This window comes from Myotis daubentonii, chromosome 8, assembly GCF_963259705.1.
Source record: "Myotis daubentonii chromosome 8, mMyoDau2.1, whole genome shotgun sequence".
Lineage (NCBI taxonomy): Eukaryota > Metazoa > Chordata > Mammalia > Chiroptera > Vespertilionidae > Myotis > Myotis daubentonii.
Window position 1 is genome coordinate 12,094,157 of NC_081847.1, and position 26,154 is coordinate 12,120,310.

The window sequence follows — 26,154 nt, forward strand, 5'->3', positions numbered from 1 at the left end:
GCTGCTCAGCGGTATCAGCAAGGGCCCCAGTCCCTTTTTTTTATCTTCATTCTGACACCCACATGGTCACCTTCATCCTAGGCAGGCACCCCGGTGTTCATCGGCCCTTGCATTCACCTTCCCTGAGAGGGTTTCCCCTCCTCCTATTGAACAAGTCTTGAGAGGCCACTGACCACTCCCGAACAAGTTTCTGTGGCCCGTGGCTTAGGCCTGAGCGACCTTGGTGAGTTGCTGAGCTAGGATTACCTTGTGGCTTATCAGTCAGCACCCATCTCTGAACCTGAGGTGGAACCAGTTCAACCCAGTTCCACTCCAAACTCAGGAAGGCTTGAGATGGATATTGAGGCCACTACAATTTTTTTTCTTTAGAATAGTTTATTGATTTCAGAGAGGGAGGGAAGGAGAAGAGAAACATGGATGTGAGAGCGCATCGATCGGCTGCCTCCTGCACTCCCCCACCAGGGATCGAACCTGAAACTGGCATGTGCCCTGACCAGGAATCAAACCAGCAACCCCTGAGTGCACAGGATAACACCCACCCAACTGGGCCACACCAGCCAGGGTGAGACCTCTACATTTTTCCAAAATAAAACTTTTTGCATCAAGTTTGGAAAACAGAAGGGCCCTACCTGGTTTGGCTCAGTGGATAGAGTGTTGGACTGTGGACTGAAGGGTCCCGGGTTCGATTCCGGTCAAGGGCACATGCCTGGGTTGTGGGTTTGATCCCCAGTGGGGTGTGTGCAGGAGGCAGCCGATCGATGATTCTCTCTCATCATTGATGTTTCTATCTCTCCCTCTCCCTTCTCTGCAATCAACAAAAAGATACAGTGGGGCCTTGACTTACGAGTGCCCCGACTAACGAGTTTTTTGAGATATGAGATGTCTCTCGGCCGATTTTTTGCTTTGAGTTGCGAGCTAAAATTCAGGTCATGAGCCAGCTTCAGATACCCCACCGCTAGCTGGCACAGCGAATGTCACAGTGAACGCCACAACATCAGCCCAGCATCACGTGTCTCACTCGTTCACTGTTGATTTGACATACGAGTAATTTGAGTTACGAGCTCCCTCACGGAACGAATTAAACTCGTAAGTCAAGGCCCCACTGTATTCTCACACACAGACACACACACACACACACACACACACAAAAGTGCAGTTGTTACGACTGAGAGGAGGTAGCAAATTCTCTTTTAAAAATCTCTTGACTGCTGTTCTTTAAAAGCACTGACCCGGGCCCTGGTGCACGCTGAAGTCACAGAACCCAGCCATGCTTCGGCTCCTCCCCCAGGGACGCTGATGTAACTGGGCTGCCGGTGGCCCAGCTGATTCCAATGTGCAGCCAAGACTGAGAACCATGGTGGGTTTTTTGTTTTTGTGGGGGGGTTTTAATTGATTTTAGAGAAAGAAAGAGGGAGAGAAATAACGACTTGTTCCAATTATTTATGCATTCATTGGTTGGGGACCCTGACTGGGGGTCCAACCCACAACCTTGGTGTATAGGGACGGTGCTCTAACCCAGCGGTTCTCAACCTGTGGGTCGCGACCCCTTTGGCGGTCGAACGACCCTTTCACAGGGGTCGCCTAAGACCATCCTGCATATCAGATATTTACATTACGATTCATAACAGTGGCAACATTACAGTTTTGAAGTAGCAACGAAAATAATTTTATGGTTGGGTCACAACATGAGGAGCTGTATTTAAAGGGCCGGAAGGTTGAGAACCACTGGTAACCAATCAAGCTACCCAGCCAGGGTGAGAACCACTGCATTAAAGACACACAAGGGAACCTGGGCTACAGCGTGAGCCTTCCCCTGGTGAACAGACTTGCTCCCAGTGGTTCCCGGTGTAAGACCATATTTTCCATTCCCCTCTACTCGACACCAGTCGGACAGCCTACAAGTCCCATCTCTACGCTCAGAGATGCAACCTGGGCGTAGCAAACAATTGTACGTGTGCAAGCTAATGCCCTCATGTCTCCCCGCTTCACGGGCAGCAAGACCAGGGGCCTAAACAGAGAGCCATTGCTCCCGGCTGGAGCCCCCGGGAAGCCACCCTGGATGCACATACCTTGTTCAGGGGGTGCTCCTCCAGGTCTCCCTCGCGGACGCCCGGGCCCGGCTCTCCCAGAAGAGTGGTGCTGCTGAAACACATTGTGATGGAGCAGCTCCTCGCAAGACCCAGGGAGGAAGTCCTTCCGGGTGCAGGGGCCGGCTTCCAGCGTTCAGGCTGGGCTGGTTTGGTTCTTTGGGAGAACCACACCTTTATCCCAACCAAAGGCATTTGTCTGGGGCAGCCTGCTCCTCAGCCCCTTCCTCAAACTCCCATCATGTGTAGCCAGCAAAGCAGACCCGCCAGAAGCCCCAGGAAAGAGGGCAGAGACCAGCCCTGGGCCCACCGCCCCTCCCCAGCGGCTTGCAAGCCTGACGTGCATCCAGCTGATGCTGACTGGTAAGGCTTCGGGCTTTCGAGTCCACAGCCAACCCACAGGACTCAGAGGCAGGATTGCTTTGAGTGTTTGCAAACCCCAAGATGGTTGGTTGTGCTCTTGGCCATAAGACAAAGAGGAATTTTGCTGTAAGATGGGGAGGAAAATGCCTGGATGCCTCCAGCTTCCTGGGGATGGGTGGGGATGGGGGTCAACCAATCATCCGGCCCTCCTCTCGGAGAACGCTTTTCACCTCAAGCAGAGCTTTTTATCACAGGTGGATGCGGTCAAGTGCTTTCTCTGCATCTACTGAGGTGACTGCATAGTTGTTGACCTTCAGTAACAGTGTGTGTTACGTCGATTTTCAGACGTCACGCCAACCTTGCATTTCTAGGACCTCCCACTTGGTCAAGGTGAGTAATCCTTCGTAAGTTGCTGGGTTCAGTCTGCTAATACTTTGTCGAGGAGTTTTGTATTTATATTCACGAGGGATACCGGTCTGTAGTGCTCTTATATCTTTGTCTGACTTGGTATCAGTCACCCCCCAGAGGAGAGCCGAGGAAAGCACAAATTTCTGTAATGAGACCCCCACTCCCCGTCCCCATGGAATCTGAAATCGGGGCACAGAGATGCCTGCAAATGCCAATGCCCACAGGGGCCAGGCAGGTAAAATCAATTAGTGAAACGATTTGATACGAGAAACCTGGAGAGCATGCCCCCGCCACAGCGACGCAGCTGTAGCTCATTGTTGCCTTGTGAGAACGTGGGCCAATATTGCCAGATAATTCCCGTTTTTTAAGAGAAACTGGAAGTCCAGGTCTCTGTCTAGACTGTCCAAATTTTTAAATGCTGGGAACTGATTTTAATTGAATATTTTGAATAGGTAAACACCAAAATATTTTTAATATATTTTTATTGATTTCAGAGAGAGAGAGAGAGAGAGAGAAAGAGAAAGAGAGAGAGACATCATCGATAGGCTGCCTCCTGCACACCCCCCACCAGGGATGGAACTCGCAACCTGGACATGTGCCCTGATGAGGGAATTGAACCATGATTTCCTGGTTCATAGGTCAATACTCAATCACTAAGCCACTGCAGCAGGGCCAAAAATTATTTTTGTAAGTATACAAAAGTAAAATAAAAAAGCTTTCTCACCTAAAACAGATATTTACTGTTCTCAAAGTTCTGTTTATCCTCCCAGAGAATTTCGATGTCCTTCTTTTGTGCACAAACGGTGGCATATCATGCACATGTGTATGCACTTTGGCTTTCTGATCTCGGTGGTATGTCTATACCGATTCATCAAGAATTCCTAATCCATTCTTATAACTTCAGGGGGTTCCGTCTATCCATGTATCATGGATGGGCTCTAACTAAACCAATCCCATAGTGATGGGCACGGAGGTTCCTTCCGAACTCCTGCTGTTTCATTGCACAGTGAGTAACATTTTGCATGTGTCGTTTCTCTCGTGTGTGTACTGGGAGGCTGGACCCTAAGGGTGGAATTACTAGTTCACAGGTATACACGTTTCTAATGTTGACAGGTACAGCCCACAGCCTCCATGAGAGTGGTTCCCCCTAATGATGTGTGAGAATGAATGTTTCGTCAGGATTTCACCAACAGTGTTTTCAAGAAAACATTCCATTTTTGCCAGCCTGATAAAACTGTGATTTCAATCTTCTTGCATATGGATTGGTATAGATTGTGGTTGACCAGCTTTTCAAATGTTTAAAAGTCTTTTGCATTTCCTGTGAAATTCCTTTTCATACCCTTTGCCCATTTTTAATTATTTCTCCTTTTATATACCAGTGCTGTTTATATATTAGGGAGTCTATCCTTCTGTAATATGAGCTGCAAATAAATTTTCCCTGTTTGTCATTTGTCTTTTAAATATGCTTAGGCTGTTGTTCTGTTTTGGAGTTTCTTTTTGCCATGCAGAGGATTAATCATATAAATACGGTCAATTTGATCTAGCTTTTATGGCTTCTGGATTTTGTATGATTCTGTAATGTTTATGCCTCCTTATAAATTAATTTTCATATATTTAACTCCTCTTCAATCCATCTGGAATTCTGGAGCTGCTCCTGGTGAGCAGAAAGAAGTATGGAACTCACTTTTTTCCAGATAGTTACTCAGTTGTCTCAACCAGAAAACAATTTAAAAACAGTTTAGGGCAAACCACACATTCTGTCAACCCAGGGCCACCGTCTCGAAACCTCTTGCTTTGACGGACACGAAGTTCACATCCACAGAAGGGGCAGGCGGCGGCAGAAGAGCCTTGCCCTCGTGGAAATTTGCCGAGTGGCCTTGGTGCTGGCCGCCCTGTCCAACAGCAGCACAGAGAAAGGAAAGGTCGCCCTTTCAAGGCTGCAAAGTGGCCCTCGCGAGGGGCACCTGCCGCGTCAGCACCGACGCTTCATTTACTCGGGCACTTGCCCTAAAGGAGACACCTGTCAGGTCACGTGGCACAGGACAGGGCCTCCCGCATCCCAGGCTCCCAGGACCGAGGTCGGGAATGCCTGGCAGACCGCGCCTGACCTCCCCTCCCCTCCCCCAGGTGTCTCCAAAGGACCCTAAACGTTTATTGTTTGGCACTGCAACTCCAGGAACTTGGAGTGGCCAGTTCTAGCTCATTTGCCACCGTTTCCCCAGAGACCAGTGACGGCGGACCTTTTGAGCTCGGCGTGCCAGCATTTTGAAAAACCCTAACTTAACTCTGGTGCCGTGTCACATATAGAGATTTTTTGATCTTTGCAACCATAGTAAAACAAAGACTTATATTTTTGATATTTATTTTATATATTTAAATGCCATTTAACAAAGAAAAATCAACCAAAAAAATGAGTTCGTGTGTCAGCTCTGACACGCGTGTCGTAGGTTCGCCATCACTGCACTAGCCCGGGGTCACACAGCTGAGGCATAAGGAGATGATGGTGCCACTCAGAGCCCATAAGCTCTTAGCCTCGGTGCTGTGGGTCTCTATTCTAGGCCACTGAAGGTGCTCTGGCTTGGCCACTGGCAGTGCCCGTCACCCTCCCTGTCACCTGGTTCAGGCTCTGGAAGGAGAAAGAAGCCTGGGCCTCCCCAGCGATCAACACAGACTCAGCCTTCTGGGAGGTGGTGTCTGAAAAATGAACTGTCCATCGAATCCGTGCTGTCCCCGAGCAGGCTGGGGCACAGCGAGTGTCTAAGCTTCCTCCATTACTAACAGTCCGATCGATCCGACGCAGCCACGAGCATCAGCGATCGCAGCTGCACAGGGACGCCTCCCACAGGCAGTGTCAGCCGGGAGCCAGACACAGAGGACACAGCGTGCGCATCCTCGTCGCCCTGCAGCCCAGAGGACAGGCTGCAGCCCCGTCTGCACCGCGAGGCATCGGTGGGGCTGGCGCAGGGGGCCGGGGAGGAGGGGGGGCGGGGCCGGGACGTGGACCAAGCTTGCTTGTTTCTCCACCTGGGGGAGGGGAACAGATGTGAAACCCCAGTGAACCATGCGCGAAGGGGCACCTTCCTCTATGTCCGCTAGACTTCCATAGTTTAACATAATTTATAAACATTTTTAATAAAAAAATCACAGAGGTTTACAAAAACTGCCTCCACAGAAAAACATCAGCTCTTCTTGAAACAAGGGGTCCACCTTTATCGTTTAATTCCAAAAATTACCCTAAAATTGGCAAGTCTCAACTTTTTCCTTTTCTGCTATCTCACCTGATTCACTAAGTTAAATTTCCTTGAAATTCCAGTGCAGGTCTGCGTGTGTGTGCGTGTGTGTGTGTGTGTGTGTGTTCCCTTGGCTCTCTGAGAAATTCTAGAAAAACGAGAAACATGACTAACGTGTGGACTTTCAGGGTAATAGCAGGAAACTCACCTGCATGAGAAGAAATGGGAGCAAACACACCTTTGCAGACGAAGTCCTGACACTGCACCTCCGCGGGCTGCTGGGGTCTGAGGGCCGAGTGGCGCCCGGCAGGTGTGGCCGGGGCTGCGTCGGAGATTTGGGGCGGGCTCGCCCAGGTGGCAGGAGCAGCCTTACAGGAACCGTCACCCGTCCGACCCCGTTCCCACGCCCAGACCACACGTGACCTCTTGACACCTTTATTGACATGATTCACGTGCCCCAGGGGGCACTGGGTTCGCAACAAGCCAGCCAACAGTGAGGGACATGAGCCACAGCCCTGTGCACCCAGTGAGTCCCCCATATTCCCGGGCAAAACCCCCCAGAGAGCAAGTCCCGCTGCCCCTCGGGCACAGCAGCCGTCACACCTGACCGCCAACCACCGGAGGACAAAGCCTTCAGCAGCTCCTCCGGGAGGCATCGCCACGCAGGTCCAGCTGCTTCTCCAGACACCTCGGTCTCGCGTGAAGCAGGGGGGGAAATTCAGCAAACAAATCGATGACAACAAAAATAGAAGAAACCGGGGCTGCCCCGCACACAGAGGGTCACTCCCACCAGCTCACAGGCGGCCGCGGCAGCGGGGGGCCTGGGGCGCCGCCTCCCCGGCGTCCGCAGGAAAGTAGTCCTCAGTCCTGTACAACGCGGGCAGCTCAAACGGCGGGGACGCCGGCCTAGGCAGGTTCTGGAATGACAGAAACGGGGTGCCCATCAGCCGTGTGACTCCACTTGTTTCGTGACCCAAGAATTCCAGTTGGAGGAACGGGTCCTGTGGGGAGAGTCGTGCACATGATGGGAGACTCCGCAAGGCTCTGGCAGCTCTGCCCAGAGGAAGCCGCCCCCAGGGAGCCGGCCACGTGCAGGTCCCTGTGCCCCAGGGAGCGCCGTGTGGGTGCGGCAGGCACAGGCAGAGCCGGCGCGCAGGGACGCCGGGAAAGCCAGCCGCTGCGCCCACCCGGGCACAGACAGCTCGGCAGGGTCCCCGGGAGCCTGGGCAGGGCCTGCCGCTGCGGGAACGGGATGGGCTACTGGGGACCCGTCTGTGCTCCTGAGTGTGCGCCACATGCGTTAGTTTTTGTTTTTTCAATCGAGCCGTTTTAGGAAGCACTTATTTCTGGGTGGATGTTGCTGCAGGAGGGATGGGAAGGGGGTTGCCATCAGGCGCCCTCCCCAAGCTCTCTCTAGTGGCAGATGCTCTAGGCTACACCTGCATCTGAGGAAAGTCCAGCTTTACCCAGGATCCCCTCAAACTCAAATGCACAGGGAGTCTCTTGGGAGGGTTAGGAAGGACCATGTCGGACCCCCCATGAGTCTGATGTCACTGGTCGGTGGTGTGGCCTGGACACTGGGCACCTTCAGAGCTCCCAGGGCTGATCCCAGTGAGTGACAGCTGAGTGTCGGCCAGGCTGCGGAGGGGCTGCTCCGGTAGGGGGATGGGCAGGGTGTAGGGGGAGGAGGCCGATTGTAGTGTCTGAGCCCAGGGCCCGAGCTCTCCCCACACCGAGCCCTCTCAATTGCATCAAAGGATTTCCAATAAGGCAGCACATGCCCAGGTGTCTAGGAGCACCTAACCCTAACCCTAAACCTCCGTGCCGTCACCCACATCTGAAAACCAAGGCCCAGCATTTCACCTTGGCCATGGGCCAGCCTCACAAAAGGATGAATAGAACATTCCACGCACTCAGTGCCGGCCAGCCCACTAGGAGGCTACGTGGGACACGGGCCTTTGCCACCTGTCCCCCTGCTCCCAGCACCTCCCTGGGCTGCATCTCCCCCGCCCCCTCCCTCCCCCGCAGATGGGGACCAAGCCCTTCAATAGCTCCGCGGCCAGACACAACTGAGAATCACACCAGGGCGATGCAGCGAGGCGAAGAGAGAGCCCACAGCTTTAGGGTATCTTCACCCCGTTCCTCCCGAGAACTGGCCCCCGCCCAGTGCCATCTAGAGAACACTCCAAAGTCCATTCTGTGATCCTGAAAGACAGGCTTAGGGCCCAGGCAAGAGGAGGGGCCCCTGAGAGTCCCCACAGGCCAGTGACCAGGCCAGGTCACAGCCAGGGTCCCGGCCCCGCTGTGCGGCCCCTCCTGGGGCTGCTGGGCCTTATCCCGATCCCCTGTTCTTTCTGAAATGGTTCTACCACACAGACGGGGCTTTTGCCTCCTCTCTCAAGGGGACAGACTCCCAGAAAAGGAGGAAAATCCATCTCATTAAGAAGGAACCACGAAGTGGTCAGAAGAGACTTTTAGCAGCTTTAGATGTCATGGTGTCTCTAGATCCAGCGAGATCTGATGTAAGAAATGGTCCTGCCTCGTGATGGAGGGAAACGTCATCCCTGCTTTGGAAAGCAAGGAAAGGGGGTGCAGGGAGGTGCGCCCCGCCAGACGGCCCGGTTATGAGAGAGCTGCTGCGTGTGCTCAGAAAAGGAAGTTCCCGCGAGGAACGCACAGGGCTCCCGAGAACAAGCCTTGTCTAAAGGGCCCCCAGCCTGCACGACCGGAAGGAAGGCTGTGGAGCTGGCGGCTCCATCCCGGCCCTGGAGCAAGCCCCTGACAACACCGTGGGGCACGCGGGGAATGTGGGCAAGTGACTCAGCCGGCTGGAGCGCGGGACTGACGGCTGCCAGAACAGGTGGCCTGTGATGAGCCAGGGGCTCGGAATGCGGCCTCCTCGGCTCCACGCGCTGCGCTAGCCGGTGGGTGGGCGTGGTGAGGGCGTGTGCCCGTCCGGCCTCCACTCCCCATTCTGGTGTGGATGGGTATTGATTTTCCTGCTTTCACTTGTGCCAGCCCCCAGCCCACCCTACAGCTAAAGGAAGGGTGCGAGGAGGCCGGACCTCCCCCAGCAGGGATGAGGGCTGATCACCTGACCCACGCTGGGCCGATAAGAAGCAGCTGTGGGACTTTTGCTATTGGGACAGGGATGTCCCCAACTCCACCCAGGTTCCTGTGAGGTTGGGTCCCAAGCCTGAGGGCCACCTCTTATTTGTTGTTGTTGTTGTTAATCCTCACTCGAGGATATTTTCCCATTGACTTTCAGAATAGAAGGGAGAGGGAGAGACAGAGAGAGAAACATCGATACGAGAGAGACACATTGATTAGTTTCCTCCTGCATGCGCCCCGACCAGGGCTGGGGATCAAGCCTGCAACCCAGGTATGTGCCCTTGACTGAAATCGAACTCAGGACCCTTCAGTCCACAGGCCAACACCCTATCCGCTGAGCCAAACTGGCTGGGGCCTGAGGCCACTTCCGCCACCACTGGGGTGCCTGCCAAGGAGACAGAGCAAGACAGAGACCTGGCAATATCGTCTGAGCACCTGAGTCCTGTTTTGCTAGATGCTAGAGTCACCCTGGACTCCCTGTTCCTGAGCCAGGACTTCTTGCTGAAGCCAAGCTGGCCTGGGCCGCTGTCATTTGCAACCAAGAGTCCTGCTTAAAACAAATACTGAGCCCAGAGTGGTGCCAGCGAGCGCCTGGAAACCAGTTCTTGACTCAGCAGGTGAGGGCCCATCTGTGAGGCTGAAAATAGCCCAGTACCCCAGATGCTGTCGGGGGAACAGGCCCACCCCCGAGGCCAGGCCCCAGCACAGGCACCCCAGATGCTGTCGGGGGAACAGGCCCGCCCCCGAGGCCACGCCCCAGCACAGGCACCCCAGATGCTGTCGGGGGAACAGGCCCGCCCCCGAGGCCACGCCCCAGCACAGGCACCCCAGATGCTGTCGGGGGAACAGGCCCGCCCCCGAGGCCACGCCCCAGCACAGGCACCCCAGATGCTGTGCAAACCCAGCCCTGTCACTCCCATTTTCTCTTCATTCTCACGGCAACCTGCGATGAAAGAGTCATTCCCATCTCAGGCCACAGGAGCCTCCAGCTGGGGTCCACTCAGGATGATGCAGCTCCAAGCCCAGCCCCCACCTGTCACCCCTCCTGGCACGGCCTCAACTCCATGAGGACAGAGCAGCAAACCCAAACCCTTGAGAATCTCCCAGGGGACTTCGGAGATCTCCACCTCCCACTCTCCACCTACAGAGCCCCTCCCCTCTGGGGTGGCCAGATGAGCAAGGACGGGTGCCCCACTCAGGCGCATGCCCAAGCCTGCAGGCCGGAGTGACCCACCAGCTCCGACAGGATGGGAGACAGGAGACCAGCCATGCAGGCCCCGGGCTCAGCCACACATCCGACCTCCCAGTTTCCCGAGTGCCCTCCCCCAGCACAGAGCCCGCCTGCCACCCTCTGCAGGAGGGGTCTCGGGGGCACGGAGCCTGGCATGCTCCCGGGGTCTCCCCCACACCCCACCTTCCTCACTTCCACCCTGCGCACCTGAGGCCCATGCGCTTGTGGTTTTTAAACGTTTCCCATGACACCAGACTGCCGGCTTCTCTTGGAAAATGGCAGGAACTAGGTGCTCTGGCCCACAGCCCCTTGTGGCGCCAGGGCCGAGCTGAGGAGTGCTGTCCTCTGGGCCACACGCCCCCAGGCCACCTCACCATCGCCTGGCCCGCTGCTCCCGCAGATGCTCAGAGCCGCACCCTGGCCATCTGCACCCCAAGCAGCTCCTTTCCTGACCAAGCCCCCACGTGGCTGTTGCATCATGTGTTCCAGAAACCCTGCAGCCCCTCGTGGGCCCCCGCCCACCCAGGCCTCTCAGGAAGCCCCCCTGCACAGCCCTGATCCTGGCTGCTTTCTGCACAGGCCACAGTCAGCAAACCAGTCCTGCAAGGGGCCAGACAGTAAACATTTCAAGCTTTGCAAGCTGCAAAGTCTCTGTCAAACTACTTGACTCTGCCATGTAGCACAAAAGCAGCCAGGGACAATATGTAAATGAACGGCATGGCTGGGTGTCAGTAAAACTTTATTGACTAAGACAGTGGTGGACCAGGTTGGTCCTCAGGACATAGTTTGCCCCTGAATTTAAATCTGTCTTCCTAAATGGAACCAGAACAAACCCTCCCCAGTATCTCCCATGCAGTGGGCACTGAGGACCAGGTCAGCAGACACGAGCTGCAGGATTCAGGGCCAGGCGCCTTGCTGCCTGTCGCCAGGCCTGGGTGTCACTGGCCATCACTGCAGCCCCAGCCTGTCCTGGCACAACCAGCATCCTCCACCCCCAACTAAGCAGGCCACACTGCTGTCCACTCACGGGCCAGTTCTGAGGTGCCACAGGCAGCCCCAGGGGGTCTGAGGCCCCAGGCCGACTGTGCAGGGGCTCCAGTACCCAGAGGCCCACCATCATCCCCTAGGGGCCTGGAGATGCCCCTCCCATTGAACAAACAACGCTACACCTGCTGTGCCCCGGGTCCCAGACATGGCCTCAGCCCTCACAGCACCCACTCCCGTGAGACAGGGATTTCTCATCCTCGTGAGCATCGCCTTCCTCTCTGTGAAATGGGGTCACGCCATCCATTCCACGGGGTCCTGCCTGGAACACACAGTGGTGCTGGAGGTCTGGCAGCCACTTTGGGACCGCGAGGACACAGGCCACACGTCAGGAATGGCAGAGCGGCAGCCAGGAGAAGCCCAGGTCCCTGACCACTTCCGTGAGGAGACCCACGAGCTCAGCTGGCCACCCCGTGGCTTCCTGCCACGTGAGGAAAACACACACACAGCCTATTGGTTAAACTGCTTCAGTCCAGTTCCCTCACCCAGAGGAACACAGACCGACTGACACGGCTGCTACTGTTCTCGTCGCCGCTCCAGTTGAGAGAGAGCTGCCCACCGTCAGGACTGAAGCTCGCATTGCTTAGGTAACAACATGTAATGATCGCCAAAGGAAGGCAAAACTGCCAGATGTAAGAGCAAACAGACAGGAGGGGGAGATGCAGATCTCAAAATAATTCCAAAAGATACAAAATAATTCCCAGTACCCGATGTGTGTATCACCCCGCCAAGAGCTGCAGCTTCACCGCCCCTGGATGGGGGCTGCCCTGGGTGACTGGCTCCCATGTGGACTATGGGAAGGTGTGTGTGGGAAGAGGCCTGGCCAACCCCCCGGCAACCCCCCCGCCCCCCGGCCAGGGGTCAGGCCTTCATCTGTGCCATGTCCTGTCGACAGCGTGTCCCCCTGGTATGATGTGATGAGGACACCTCACCTCTGTGGTGTTCCTCCCCAGAACCTGCAGCCCAGTCTGACCACGAGAAAAACACCAGGTCAGCTCTCATGGAGGGACAGTGTACAAAACACCGAGCCATTCTTCCCCCAACTGGCAGGGTCATCAAACCCAGGCCAGTCTGAGAAGCTGCCACAGACCAGAGGGGCTGGGGGAGACGGGGACCAAATGCAATCCTGCTGGTATCCTGGACGTGATCCTGAGATGGGAAAGGACGTTAGAAGAACCAGTGCCGTCTGAAGGAACCGTGGACTTGCTGGCCGTGAACAGCGGCGTGTCAGGTGCACAGTGCACAGCCAACGAGACGTGGAAGTCGACGGGGGAGCTGGCAAGGGGCACATGGGGACTCTCTGCATCGTCGTATCTGTTGACTCTGATTCTAAAATGAACACATTCGTTTGCGGGGGAGGAGCAAACAGAAGCAGCAGCTCCGGCATCTGACCTCCCCGTTCAACCACACGACAACGGGGAGGGAAGGACAAGCAGGGCCAGGCCCGCTCATCCTCAGCCCCCGAGACGCAGGCCCATAATCCCATGTCATAGAAGAGGAAACAGGCTCAGACAGGCACTTGCCCCGACTGCCCAGCTGGGAACTGGCAGAGCCGAATGAGAACCCAGGCCCACCCGACCCCAGGCCTGCACTGGCCCCGCACCGAGCCAGGACGAGGTGACCCCGGGGCTGAGCTCATCCGGGACCCTGAGGGGTCCCCCTCCCAGCGTCCTCAGAGGTCAAATGGTGGCCTTTGGTTAGCATCTGGCCCACAGACAGGGTTGGGCTCATGCAAATTTAACCATGAGTGAGCTGCCAACAGGGAGGAACTGGGATGTTTCAATTAAGTATCGAGTTCCTATGTCTCTTGAACAACAGAGCTACCCGGCCACACGGCCGCATTCCTGCGGGGCACAGGGAGCGGGCCCCTCTGGCCGGGGCATGTGCTGTCCGGTTTGCCACCGTCCCCGCCCGGCCTGACTCACTCGTCCACACGAGCTGCAGGCGTCTGAGGGGGCAGTGGCTCCCGGCTCCCGTCACGTGGCTCAGACGAGTCCTGTGGCTGCGGAGGGGATGGGGCAGGCTCTGCTTCGGTCGTGCCCGGGCCCCAGGCCTTCCTGTCCCAGGTCATCACCACGCCCAGTGGCTGCTGCCTTTCACCCACAGACGGTAGGTCTCCTGAGCCTGAGGGAGGTTCTGCGATGGTGCCTTTTTATGGAGGAGGCGGGCTCCGCGAGGACAGGGCAGGCTGTGCCCAGGGCCGCACAGCTGGGAAAAGTCAGGGCTGGGGCTCAAATGGGCTCTTCTGAGCCACGGAGGGACCTTGCCCTCGATGCCCGCCTCCCTCCTCAGTCCTGCCTCTGGGCTGCTGGCTGACCTGCCTGTGCCTGCTGGGGGCAGCGGTGGGGGGAGGGGGGGCAGTATTCCAGATGCTCTGACAGCTGAGCAGAGCCCCTCCCGTTCCTGTAAGCGGCGTGTCCCGTCCTGCCCGGAGGCCTGGCTGGTGGCCTCAGGGACGGACGGAGCCTGCACAAGTCACAGAGGCACCCGTCCCGCCGAAGCCGCCGCCCAGCCTGGCGCCCACCCAGCCGCCGCCAGCCTGGGGACCACAGCCGCCACCAGCCTGGGGACCACAGCCGCTGGTGGCCGTGGGGACCGGGAAACAGGGCTGGGGTTCCCGGAGTGGCAGCCCCTGCCCGGACGGCCCAGCAGCAGGACAACTGGCACCATCTTGTTGCAGGCGATGCTGACCGGGAGCAGGTTCGGGGTCCCCACGGTCCTGCCTTTAGCCGAGGAAAAGCGTTAATGTGGAAACACAGAGGAGCCGCAGTTCTGCCAAGACACTGGCTCCTGCATCCGAACCGACACCCCCTCGGGGAGGGGAGGCGGGCAGGGGAGGCGGGTCACGCCACAGCCCCCCTGGAATAGGTCTGCCTCGGGCCCAGCTCTGGACCTGAGCCTCCAGCCGCGGCCCCTCCTCCCAGCGGCGCTGCCCTCCCTGCCCCCGCTCCCGCCCCCCTCCCCCCAGGGGACCCGACTCCCTGCTCCAGCGATGCTGCTGGTTAGCGCGGGAGTCATCCCATCTGAACCCCACACGCCGGGGTTTGCTCATCACATGGCCACCGGGTGCAACTGTCCGATTCCAGACGAGTCATAAATACACTTACGTGAATATTTTTAACTGAGTACCTGCTCTATTCCAGAGACCCGACCCCACAGGTCACGCCCTTTTACAAGCCAGGAAACTGGAGGCTTTCAGGGTCCAGTGCCTCACTGCCAGCCCACCCGCTGCCTAAACCTCCAGCACCCAGCTGTCCAAACCGGACACCAGGTCACCCCCGACTCCCCAACCCATCCCCCATCTGCCGGGGAATTCTTCCCAAACCCTCTCCCCATCCTCCCAGCCGGCCGCGCCCTCCCAGCCTCTGCTCTTGTCCTCAGCACCTTCTCCACATGGCAGCCTGAGGGACCGATCCCAACCCCGGAGCTGACCCTGAGCTACGCAGCTCCCGGTGGTGAGACTCCCACCGGCTCCGGGACCCTGTCCTCAGGCCGTCACCACGTCACACCGCCGGCAGGCCAGACCGCAGGCGTGTCCCGTGTGGCCTCCACGGGCCTGACGTTTGTTACTAGTTTTGTTGCGTTTGGTTGGTTGGTTTTGTTCTCACATTTTTGAATAAAATGCCATTTCCCTATGCAAAATGGATTTCAAGCTCCTCTTTGAGAACCGGAGGCCCTGGCAGCTGGCGGACACTGAGCTGGCGCTGAGCAGCGGCTGTCCCTGCCCAGGGGACATGTGCGCTCGCCCGCGGTCCCCCAGCGTGACTCATATCTGCCACCGGCCTGGCCCCTAGAATTGGGGGTTTTGACCCCAGATGCACATGACCCGGCCTGACCTCTGAACGCGGTCTGTCCCCTCCTGTCACTCACAGCCCTCCAGCCCGGGGCCTGGACCTCACTGGGTCGGTCCTCACTTGGGACCTTTGCACCCGCTGTCTCCCCTCCAGGCATTCCTGCCGGGTCTCGTGCTGGGTCCGTCCTTCCTCAGACCCTCCCTAGGGGCCTCCAATCATGTGTCAACCCCCCTTCGCCGTGGAGCCTACTCTGTAACCTTCCGTGGCTGCCACCGTCTCCCGCAGCTCAGCCCCCTGGGGACAGGCCACGCTGCCACTGTCCGAAAATCCTTCCTGAGCCTCGGAAGGGGCCTCACGGTTTCCTTTTTCACGTGGCCCATGGGTCTGCAGCCGGTCGTGGTGCCAGCCCCGGGTGGCCCAGCGTGGGTATGCGCCATGCTGTGCCTCTGAGAGGTGAGGCGTGGACAGCCCCGTGGACGGCGAGGGGCCAGCCCTCCTGGCTGAGAAAACAGTGCGGGGCAAAGGGCGCAGCAGGGCAGGGGTGGGTTTGGGGGGACAGCAGCGGAGGAATTTGGCTGCAGCAGACACCACCCCTCTGGGCACAGAGCAGCGCAGGGAAGGCAGCAAACCAATGCCGCTCAGGCCAGTGGCCTCCTGTCACTCTGAGCTTCTCCTCCCCAGGGAGGTGCTGGGCCAGGCCCCCTGCCTGCAGGGTCCCACCTCCAGCTGAGAGCAGGAGCCCGCCCCGCAGCGGCCACCGTCGCGGGGGCTGTACACCTCTCACCCCGGCGCTGCTCATGGGTGGACGCCTCAGGTTTTGTCAGCGGCCTGGACGGTGGTTGGCGCCACAAAACAACGTTGAAAAAGCACCAATGAGGCCTGGGAGGCAGAGTGCACACACAGACGCCACCGACCCTTCTGTCGGGTCCCTAACGTGGGCGGCTGTTCGTCATTAAATAAACAGGCCGTCAGGGCAAAAACAGAGGCATCCACCAGAAGCCACCGGTGATAAGGCCACGCACAGGCCCCCCCTGTCCCTGCCCAGCCCGGGGGCCTCTTCCCCTGCTGAGCAGCCGCCTCCCAGCAGCTGGAGGCTCCTGCTCCGGGGCCAGGCCCAGGCTGCCCCCTGGTCCGGGCGTCCAGGCACCTATGCTTTCCTCACACAGGTGCCCTCAGGGCTCCTGCTGGGCCACGGATCAGCCAGGGCCGTCCTGCACCACGTGACCTGTACGCTGGCCGGGGGGCCTCGGGGGCACCTGTCTCCACACGGGTTCCCTCCCCCGGCCTCGCCCTTCACCAGGGCCCGGGGCTGTCTCAGAGGCCCTGTCACAGGCACCTGGCGTGCTGTCCTGTCTGGTTCGGACAGTGGATCAGACGGGCCCCTGAGTGTGAAAAGGGGGGTTTCAAGGTCTGGGAAATAAGACTTGAGAGGGAGAGACGGAGTGAGCAGGGGGCAGAGATGCAGCTGTGGAGAGAATCAGAGATGGGGAGAGGGGGACAGACAACAGAGGGGAGACAGAGAGAGACAGAAAGGAAACTGGGAGAGAAAAGAGAGAGGGGGGGAGAACCAGGGCAGGGGGACTTGGGGAAACAGGCGGAAATAAGGAGGGGGTGGGGAAGAGAGAGGGAAGTGGAAATGCAGAGCTACAGAGGGGAAACTTGGAAATAAGTGAGGAAAGGAGAGCGGAGGGCGGAGTGGCCCTGACAGAAAAGTGAGGTGGCCAGATGGGGTGACAGGAAAGAGGGGCTGGGCTGCAGGCTGGGGACAAGGAAACTGGGATGGGAGCTGGGGAGTCAGTCCTGGGGTCAGCGCCTCTCCAAACCCAAGCCAAGTCACCGTGCCTGGAAAGAACACGGAAATCACCCACCACCACCCTCCACCATATGCCAACCACATCCCTTTGTCAAAGAAACAATACTCCTGCCCTAACTGGTTTGGCCAGTGGACAGAGCGTCAGCCTGCGGACTCAAGGATCCCAGGTTCAATTCCGGCCAAGGGCATGTACCTTGGTTGCGGGCACATCCCCAGTAGGAGGTGTGTAGGAGGCAGCTGAATTGATGTTTCTCGCTCATCAATGTTTCTAACTCTCTATCCCTCTCCCTTCCTCTCTGTAAAAAAATCAATAAAATAAAAAAAATAAAAAGAAATAATACTCTTGCACTGGCCGGGTACTCAGTTGGTTGGAGTGTCGTCCTGATACGCCAAGGTTGCGGGTTTGATTCCTGGTCAGGGCACATACAAGAATCAACCAATGAATGCAGAAATGGAACAACAAATCGATGTCGATGTCTCTCTCTCTCTCTCTCTCTCTCTCTCTCTCTCTCTCTCTCTCTCTCTCTCTCTCAGAAAAGAAAATATTCTTAAAGGACAAAGGCCATCTGAGAAGCCAGATCAGCCTCTATTGAATGAGCTCCATCTTGCCTTAGGGCAGCACTGCCCTCTGCGCTCACTGACTCAGGACTCCTGGAAACCTCTGGTCTAAACCTCCACCCAGGGCCTGGCTGCTGGCCTCCACAGGGGCCCAGCCCTCTGGCTGCGAAGAGAGAAAGGAGGAGGAGGAAGATGCTGGGCACTGACTCCAGGTCTCCGGCCCCATGTTCCCCCACAATGTTACCGGCAGGGACCTCATCCGTCTGGTACACGGCCAAATCCCCAGGCCTCGAACAGCACCTGGTGTCCTGGAGACGCTTAATCAATACAGGCCCGGGCATCGACCCACCCCTCCGCCTCCCTGGGCCAGCTCATGCAGCCTCAGGCCTCCAGCCCTGAACCCCACCCTGGAAGCACCCAGATGGATTCTCTCCATTCACACGGCAACTGGAGTGAATCTCCAGGGAATTAGGCTGCACGAGAAAAACCATCGCGAAAGGTTACAGGCTGCATGATTCCATTTATAGAACATGTCTGGAATCGCCCAATGTTAGAGGTGGAGGGCAGATTAGCGGTTGCCAGGGGTTGGGAGAAAGTGGAGACACAACCTAAATAAAATAAAAGTGTACAGAACTGATACAATCGGATAGAACTCAAAAAACAAATGAGTGCAAGTACCAGTGGGGAGATCTGAGTAAGAACAAGGGATCGCATCCATGTCAGTGTCCCGGCCGGCCGTAATATTGTGCTACAGTTTTGCAAAATGTTACCACTGCAGGCAACTGGACAACATGCACAAGGGGCCTCTTTGTAGTCCTTCTTTCTTTCTTTCTTTTTTAAAAATTGACTGTCAGAGAGAGGAAGGGAGAGAGAGAGGGAGACAGAAACATCAATGTGAGCGATACAGCGATTGGGTTGCCTCCCGCACCCCTCGACTGGGGATCGAACCTGCAATCTTTGGGTGTACGGAACAATGCTCAACCACCTGAGCCACTGGCCAGGGCTCTATTATTTCTTACTAGAGGCCCGGTGCACAAAAATTTGTGCACTCGGGGTTGGGAGAGGAGGTCCCTCAGCCTGGCCTGTGCCCTCTCACAGTCTGGGACCCATCAGGAGATAAGGACCTGCTGGTTTAGGCCTGCTCCCGGGTGGCAGAGGGCAGGCCTAATCCTAGGTGTAACCCCTGGTCGGGCTCAGAGCAGGGCCCATTGGGGAGTTGGGGCGCCGCCTCCTGTCATGCACAGAGCAGGGCGGATTGGGAGGTTGCGATGCTACCCTCAGTCATGCTCAGGGTAGGGCCGATTGGGGGGTTGGGGCACCGCCCCCTGTCACACTCAAGGCAGGGTCCATAGGGAGGTTGCAGCGCCACTCCTGTCATGCACAGAGCAGGGCCGATCAGAGGGTTGGGGCTCCGCACCCTGTCACACTGATCCCGGTGCTGGGAAGCCTCGCTGCTCCGCTGATCCCAGGGCCAGGACGCCTCTCCGCTCCCCTGATCCCTGGCCCGGAGGCCTCTCGGCTCCGCTGATCACCGGGACCGGGAGGCCTCTCGGCTGATCACCGGGCCGGGAGGCCTCTGGGCTCCACTGATCACCGGGGCCGGAAGGCCTCTCGACTCCGCTGATCACTGGGGCTGGGAGGCCTCTGGGCTCCGCTGATCACCGGGGCGGGAGGCCTCTGGGCTCCACTGATCACCGGGCCGGGAGGCCTCTCGACTCCGCTAATCGCGGGGCCTCCGACTCCGCTGATCACCGGGGCTGGGAGGCCTCTCGGCTCCGCTGATCACCGGGGCCAGGAGGCCTCTCGACTCCGCTGATCACCGGGGCGGGAGGCCTCTCGACTCCGCTAATCGCGGGGCCTCCGACTCCGCTGATCACCGGGGCTGGGAGGCCTCTCGGCTCCGCTGATCACCGGGGCCGGGAGGCCTCTCGGCTCCGCTGATCACCGGGGCCGGGAGGCCTCTCGACTCTGCTGATCCCAGGCCCTGAGGCCTCTCTGCCCTGCTGCTTCAGGGCTGTTTGGCTTCGCTCTGCTTGGAGCCTGAGTATGCAAATTAACCGCCATCTTTTAGCTTCTATAATTGAAACATTGTATCTTTTGGAGTTGTTGCTTCAGGAGCTCAGAGCCCTGCAGCTGGGGATCCTTGACTTTCTCCATCGCTGGGGCAACCAAGCCTCCTATTCTCAGCTGCCTGGCTGCCAGCCGCCATCTTGGCTGACAGTGAATTTGCATATCTCGCTGATTAGCCAATGAAAAAGGTATCGGTCGTACGCCAATTACCATTTTTCTCTTTTATTAGTATAGGATAACTGCATGTGAATCTACAATATGTCAATAAAGAATTTCAAGTGAACACACACACACACACACACAGAATAGGCCATGTTTCCCCACCTCCACCCTGGCCACCCTAACCCAGGCCACCAGCATCTCTCCCTGGACCAGGCCAGCAGCTCTGGCCTCCTAACCTCCACACACACCCTCATCTCCTTTCCACGGCCAGACGCAGGGCAGATCCCGCTCCAAACTCTCCAGGGCCAAGCCCTTGCACTGGCCCCATATCTGCTACCTTCACGCCCCCACCTTCCCACCCGGCTCCAACCTGCCACCCACGCAGGCCTCCCTGCTCCCTCAGCTGCCGCAGAACACCTCACACTTGCCTCCCTCCAGGGCCCAGCCACCGTGAGCTGGTGTCCAGCTTCCCTGGCCCCGCCCCCAGACACACCCCCCCTGCCCTTCTGCAGCTTTCCCTCTCCCCCGGGGCACATTCTATGTTACACTAGATCACGGGCGGCCAGAGGGCAGGCACATCTTCTATTTGTTGTCCTGGGCTGCGACATGAAATAGCACCAGCTCCTATGGATGAGTGGGTATTTGCTGAATGAATGAATAAATGCACGAATGAGAGAAAGAGGGGAGGTGGGTGTGTATTTGGCATCACAGGAGTTAAGTCCAGCCCCGGGGCCGGGAAGGGAGAGGTGAAGGGCTGGGGTCACACATGTGGCAGCTCCTGGAATAGCCAAGGAGAAGAGAGGAGAAGGTGGGGGCAGGGAGAGGCAGTGTGCACAGAGGGGGATGGGCAGGCTGTCTCCAGGCACAAGATCCAAGGTTTCCAGAAGCAAAAGCCCAAGGTACAAAGAGAAAGAAGCCCAGGACAGATACCCTGCAGGCCAGGCCCTGCTGCCCGCCCCACCCCCACCCCACATGCTCTCAAGAGGCTGAGCACACTTTCTGGGGCCTCCCGGGGGCCCAGGGGCCAAGCCTTGGGGGCTTCCCACGGCTGCCTGTCCACAGCCCCCCGACATGTGGCTCATGCTGCTTTGGGGATGAGGGGAGGCGTAGCCATGGGCTCGCAGAGGCCCTCATAATGGAACCTGTGACATCCCCCCTGAAAGCCCCAGGGAGCCGCCCACAGGCAGCAGGTCCCTCACCCATTCCCAGCCCCTCCGGTGGCCCTTTTCCAGCTGTGTGACCTTGGCCACCTGAGCCTCTCCGTGCCTCGGTTTCCTCATTTGGAAACGGCCAGGGTGTCATGCCAATATAACTGCCCAGTGAATGCCGGCTCATTTCATTATGATTACGGCCCCCTGGATTCGTATTCTTTTTAAATGCCTTCATTAGCTTGCAGACAGCCCTGAGTGTACCATTTCATAACACTGCATTTTTACTATTAAGGGCATTCCGTTTCAAAGCATGAACATTTAAACTAAATCACAATTCGCGCACTGCTTCCATTTTTAATCACCAGGAGCCTCCAGACTTCTAAGTGCCAGGACATCTCTAGCACCAAGAGGCGTGGCTCGTCGACCCATCAGGGTGCTTGGCTCACAGTAGGTGCTCAATAAATGCCTGCTGGCCAGACAGCGACAGATTGCTGGGTGCACTGGGCAGCCAGCCTCACAAGCAGCCTGTGGTCTCCCCTTTCTCTCCCAGCAATGACTATGGCCATCTGAGCCCCTCCTGCCATCACCCCCTCCTCCCGTCCCCCCCCCAATCCCAAGGCCTCTGGAGCCAGGTCCAGCCCCGAAGCCGCCCCTCGCTGCTCGAGCCCCTCCCTCCATGGAGAGCCGGCAGTCCCCTCTCACTGGGTCCCAGGGCAATTCAGGACTCTCCGAGGAACGGGAACTTTGGCCTTGACTTAGGGCTGGCAGTGGGACAAGGTGCGGTGCTATCAGCGGGACAGGCACCTGGACGGGTTTACTGCCTAATGAGACGTGGTTTGCTCTCCCAGCGGAACACTGACCAGGGACGGAACCAAGTTCAAGAGCTCTCCACGGGCATCACGGGGTCACACGTTCTCCAGACGCCCCAACCCCAGCGGCAGGCATCACACAGGCGCCTGCACCCCTCAAGGACCCACCTCGCTCGTCACGCCACCCCAGAACCTTGATGGCCCATCGAGCTGCCATCCTCTGCCCGGCCCACCCTCGCTCAGGAGCGCTGTGTGACCCAGTGTGAAGTGGGTGCCGCCATCGGGCCATGCTGTGCCCTCCCATCCTCTCCTCGCCTCTGTCAGCGACTTCCCCTGACCCCTCTCTCCTGTTGTGCACGTGCAGAAGCCAGCCCTTCTCATAACTACCTGCTGACTGCGCCTGCCTGGGAGTTACCTTCGGTGAGTAACAAGCAGGGACCCAGTGTCATGGCTTCTTCATCCTCTGGTGCCCAGTTCATAGCCCCCACGTGCCAAGCCCCGCCACACCAGGCACGTCCCTGTGGGACCCCCACTGGCTGCACTATGTCCATCAAGGACACCAGGGTTCGGAGAAGGGCAGGGGGTGCCCATGGCCAGGACTGGAGTGGCCAGGGTCACAGCGAGTCCACTCCTGCCTGCTCAGCACTGGCTCTCAAGGCCCCTCTCCACTGCTGTGACATCAGCTCCTCCCTCCTCTCCTTCTCTCCCACGCCCAGGCCCGGGACCATGCTCCGCACTGCTTCACCACAGCTCTTCGCCAAGGCAGAGATGGAGGCCTGAGGGCCACGGGCCCCCTGGGATTGCTAGGAGCCTCTCAGATTTATCTTCAAAATCAACAGATTTCACATGAAAATCTACGTCCTCAAACTCTTTATACATAAGGGCAAGCTCAGGCCAGGCTGGGCCTTTTCTCCTGGTGGAGTTGAGGGCACCTGCCTCTTCCGTTGGCCACAGTCCCCACCCAGCCCCTTTGCCTCTCCCAGGGCCCTACCAGATCCTGGTGAGAACTGTAATTTCGAGCCCTGGGGCCTGAAGAGTATGGGGCTGTGGAATCAAACATGCCTGGCTGGTTAAGTTAAAATGTTCTCATTTCTGTGAGCCTCGGTTTCCTCATCTGTAAAGTGGGAATGATAACAGACAGTTCCTATGTAACAGGTGGCATGGACATGAACCAAACGAGGGCAGGTGAAGCGCTAGCTTGTACCGGCCCAAAGAAGTGCCCAGGAAACTGGCCGCTAGCCTCATCGTAACTTCAAAGTCAAAGGTAAGAGAGTCCTTGAACCTACTCCTGAGAAACTGGGTCGGGCGGGGGGGAGCAACAAGTGGAAGTTCAGTAGCTCCCGGGGTAAGGAACAGGGCAGGGAGGCCCAGAGGAATGTTGCCTGGGGGGTCCAGGTGGCTGCCCAGAGGTGGCAACATTCCTTTGACTGGGCCTTGAACAATGAATAAACACGACCAGGCAGAGAGCAGGAAGGGTATTCTAGGCAGGGACCAGCATGTGCAGAGCTGGCAGAGCTGGCAGAGCCCAGTCTGAGGGCCTGAGGACGCTGCTGACAAGGTGGTGCCCCCAGTGGCTATGGTGTTTGGGACGGGTGCAGTGAGAGTGCCCCAGCAATCAGGGAGAAGCTGGCGTGCGCCATGCAGGCCCCCAGATAATAACCCCTCTTTGTCAAAAGGAACTTCCTCCCAACACCCTCAAAACCTCAACAAGAATGAATGCAATGTTTAAAAAAAATATGGTTCCCAAACCAGCTGCCAGAGCCCTGTCCCTCCCCAGCACGTTCCTGCCCAGTCCAACAGACCTGTTCACGTGTGCGTGCTGAGCAGCTCACTGGGAGCCAGTTGGTGGGGGCTGCTGGGGGGGGGGGGTGCTGGGGACCAGAGCCACTCGGCTCTCGCGGTAATATCTGCCATCTGCTCATGTTGCATTTTTACCGAAAGGGATGATGGGGGCAGAAGGAGAAGCAGGGGCGGTTCAGGGCCTGGAGAAGGCGCCATGGAACCTCATCTGCCTTTGTGTTGGTGCCTCGCTGGCCTCCACCACCAGATAAAGCCCCAGACAAGCCTGCCTCCTTCCGGGAGTCACCCTCCAGGGGAACTGGGCGGAGGGAGGGGGAGGTGCCCAGCCGGGCTGAGCCTCCCTCCCTCTATCCCTCCCTCCCTTGCTTCCTCTCTGCTGTGGGGAGGGAGCTGGGGGGAGGGAGCTGGAAGAGCTTGAAGGGGGAGGGGAGGAGACACCAAACCTGGCACTGACGACTCCTGCAGGCCGGCCTGGGCAGGACAGCTCCACTCACAGCCTCCATTACCTCCACGAGGCAGCCCCAAGCTGCAGGGAGTGAGGAAGGTGTGGACACTCCATCCCAGCTCTCCACAGCCTAGAAACAGACTCTGGAGAAATCTGGGGAGGCCAGCAAGGGCCATGGAAGCCATAAGAGCATTCATTGATTCATATTTAATGCACACCTACTATGTGCTCAACCTGGGTAGGAAGCTCAGATGCCCACAGGCAGGAACTGAGAATGGGTGATGGGCCAGATGGTGGCTTGGCAGGTATGCTGCTCAGGGGCCCAGCCCTCTGCTTTTTCAAGAGAAGTCAGAAGTACAAATTCTTACGTAAAACTTGTTTTAAATGCTGGCATTGAATTCAAATTAAATGTATGAATACACCCAGCTAGCCAAACAAAATATGTGAATGGGGTAGACTTGGCCCAAAGTTTGCAACCTTGGCCACAGAGGCTATCATTCCTGCCTCCGGGAAGATCTCAACAGGGAGAGGACAGACACATAGAACAAAGTCACAGCAGGATCTGCCATGTATGCTGTGTGACCCTGGGCAAGTGAACAGCCCTCTCTGAGCCTCAGGTCTCTTCCTCGCCAACAGGAAGAATAACATCTCTGGAGTTGTTACGGGAGGCTAAGACAGGGCCCAGAAAGCCCTTCGCGTACACGCTCAGTATGACTACAATAGTTGGGGCACTAGAGGCTTAATAAAACTGTGGCTGTTGGTCCTACTGCTACTGAAAGCTACAGGCTCCTGCTGGGGCTCGTGCAAAGAAGTGAAGGGCTTATCTCTCCACTCTCCCTGGTCCCAAATGCCTCTGAAGGGGTGGGGCCTGCGGGGTACGGACCAGCATCCTAAAATCCAGAGCTGGGGAGTGTGCTGGGTGTGACACGCAGGTGCAACAGATCTGTCCTACAGTGTTTAACACTGAGGGGAAAGAAAACAGGCGTACAGCTTTTCCCCCAAAAGAGGACAATCTGGCTATGCCCCTATTTCTGCAAGGCATGTCCACCCCTCTGGGTGAGGCCTGGGCTCTGCAGTTCACCACAGTCCCCCCCCACTCCTGACTGTCACAGCTGGCAGACAACTCATTTTCGTTCTCAGATTGCCCTGCTGGTATTTGTGGGGGGAACAGGTGGGCCAGGGAGGCCCAAGTCCAGGCCAGGCCACAATCCCCGGTCAGCCCGGCTCTGTGGGTGTCAGGACCTGGCCGCAAGTGGTTTTGCTATTAGCCAGACAGCCTCCATGGAAAACACCATACGCTTATCCATTGGAAAATTAATCAAAATGACACCTCGAGAACAAGATGTTTTGGCTCCGCAGAAAGCAAACAGCGGTTTACAGCAAATCATCGAGGCTGTTCTGAGTCCCGGGGCACATGCGCCCAGGGGAGGCCCAAGCACACGGTTAGCAGTACACCCATGGCGGCCACCGGGCCAGCCCGGGCCTGGGCCCAGGCGACACGGCGACACCTGACATGGTCTCCCCAGCCCTCCTGAGGCCCGTAGCCTACGTGACTATAGCTCCATCTCCCACGGCCACTTCTGCAAACGACCTCCAGATGGGCTGACAGGCAGGGCCTCAGGGACCCAGACACTCAGCAGGAGACCTGGGCTCCTCACCTGGAGCCTCTTTCTCTCTTCCGATGGGACAGGGGCCTTGAGGTCCTGCGATGTGAAGATGGCAGTGGGCTCAGGGCACAGGTGTTTCCAGGCTGAGGAAGCCCACTCCTGACGCCTGAGCCCTGAAACCCGGGGCCCCAGCGCCCCTGTTAAAGTCTCCACAAGACATCCCCGCCCTGAGTGTCTGCCTTCACTCAGGGCAGAGAACCAGGCCGGGAAATTTTCACACGAAGCAAATATGACCAAGTCACCCCCTCCTATGAACTCTGCCATGGCTCCCCATTGCCCTTAGAATCGTCTTAAATTCCTGGGTGTGGCCCGAGGCCCTGGCCTCATCTCCCTGCTCACTCGGCCAACCCACGCTGGCTTTCTGCCCCTCCTGAAGCACGTGCTGGCCTCACCTCACAGCTTTGCGCTGTG

General features: G+C 57.6%; 1 protein-coding gene across 4 annotated transcripts in view; it reads right to left on the reverse strand.

The window, feature by feature from the left end:
• Positions 1–5,214: 5,214 nt before the first annotated feature.
• Positions 5,215–26,154, reverse strand: part of BCAS4 (breast carcinoma amplified sequence 4) — a 56,212-nt gene continuing 35,272 nt past the window's right edge. The window contains exon 4 of one of the 4 annotated variants that reach the window (XM_059705313.1): positions 5,215–7,005. In XM_059705313.1, the coding sequence (XP_059561296.1) occupies positions 6,883–7,005 (123 nt within the window). In that variant the 3' untranslated portion in view covers positions 5,215–6,882. The remainder of the gene's footprint in view (positions 7,006–26,154) is intronic. The other 3 variants (XM_059705311.1, XM_059705310.1, XM_059705309.1) reach the window with 3 other exon arrangements.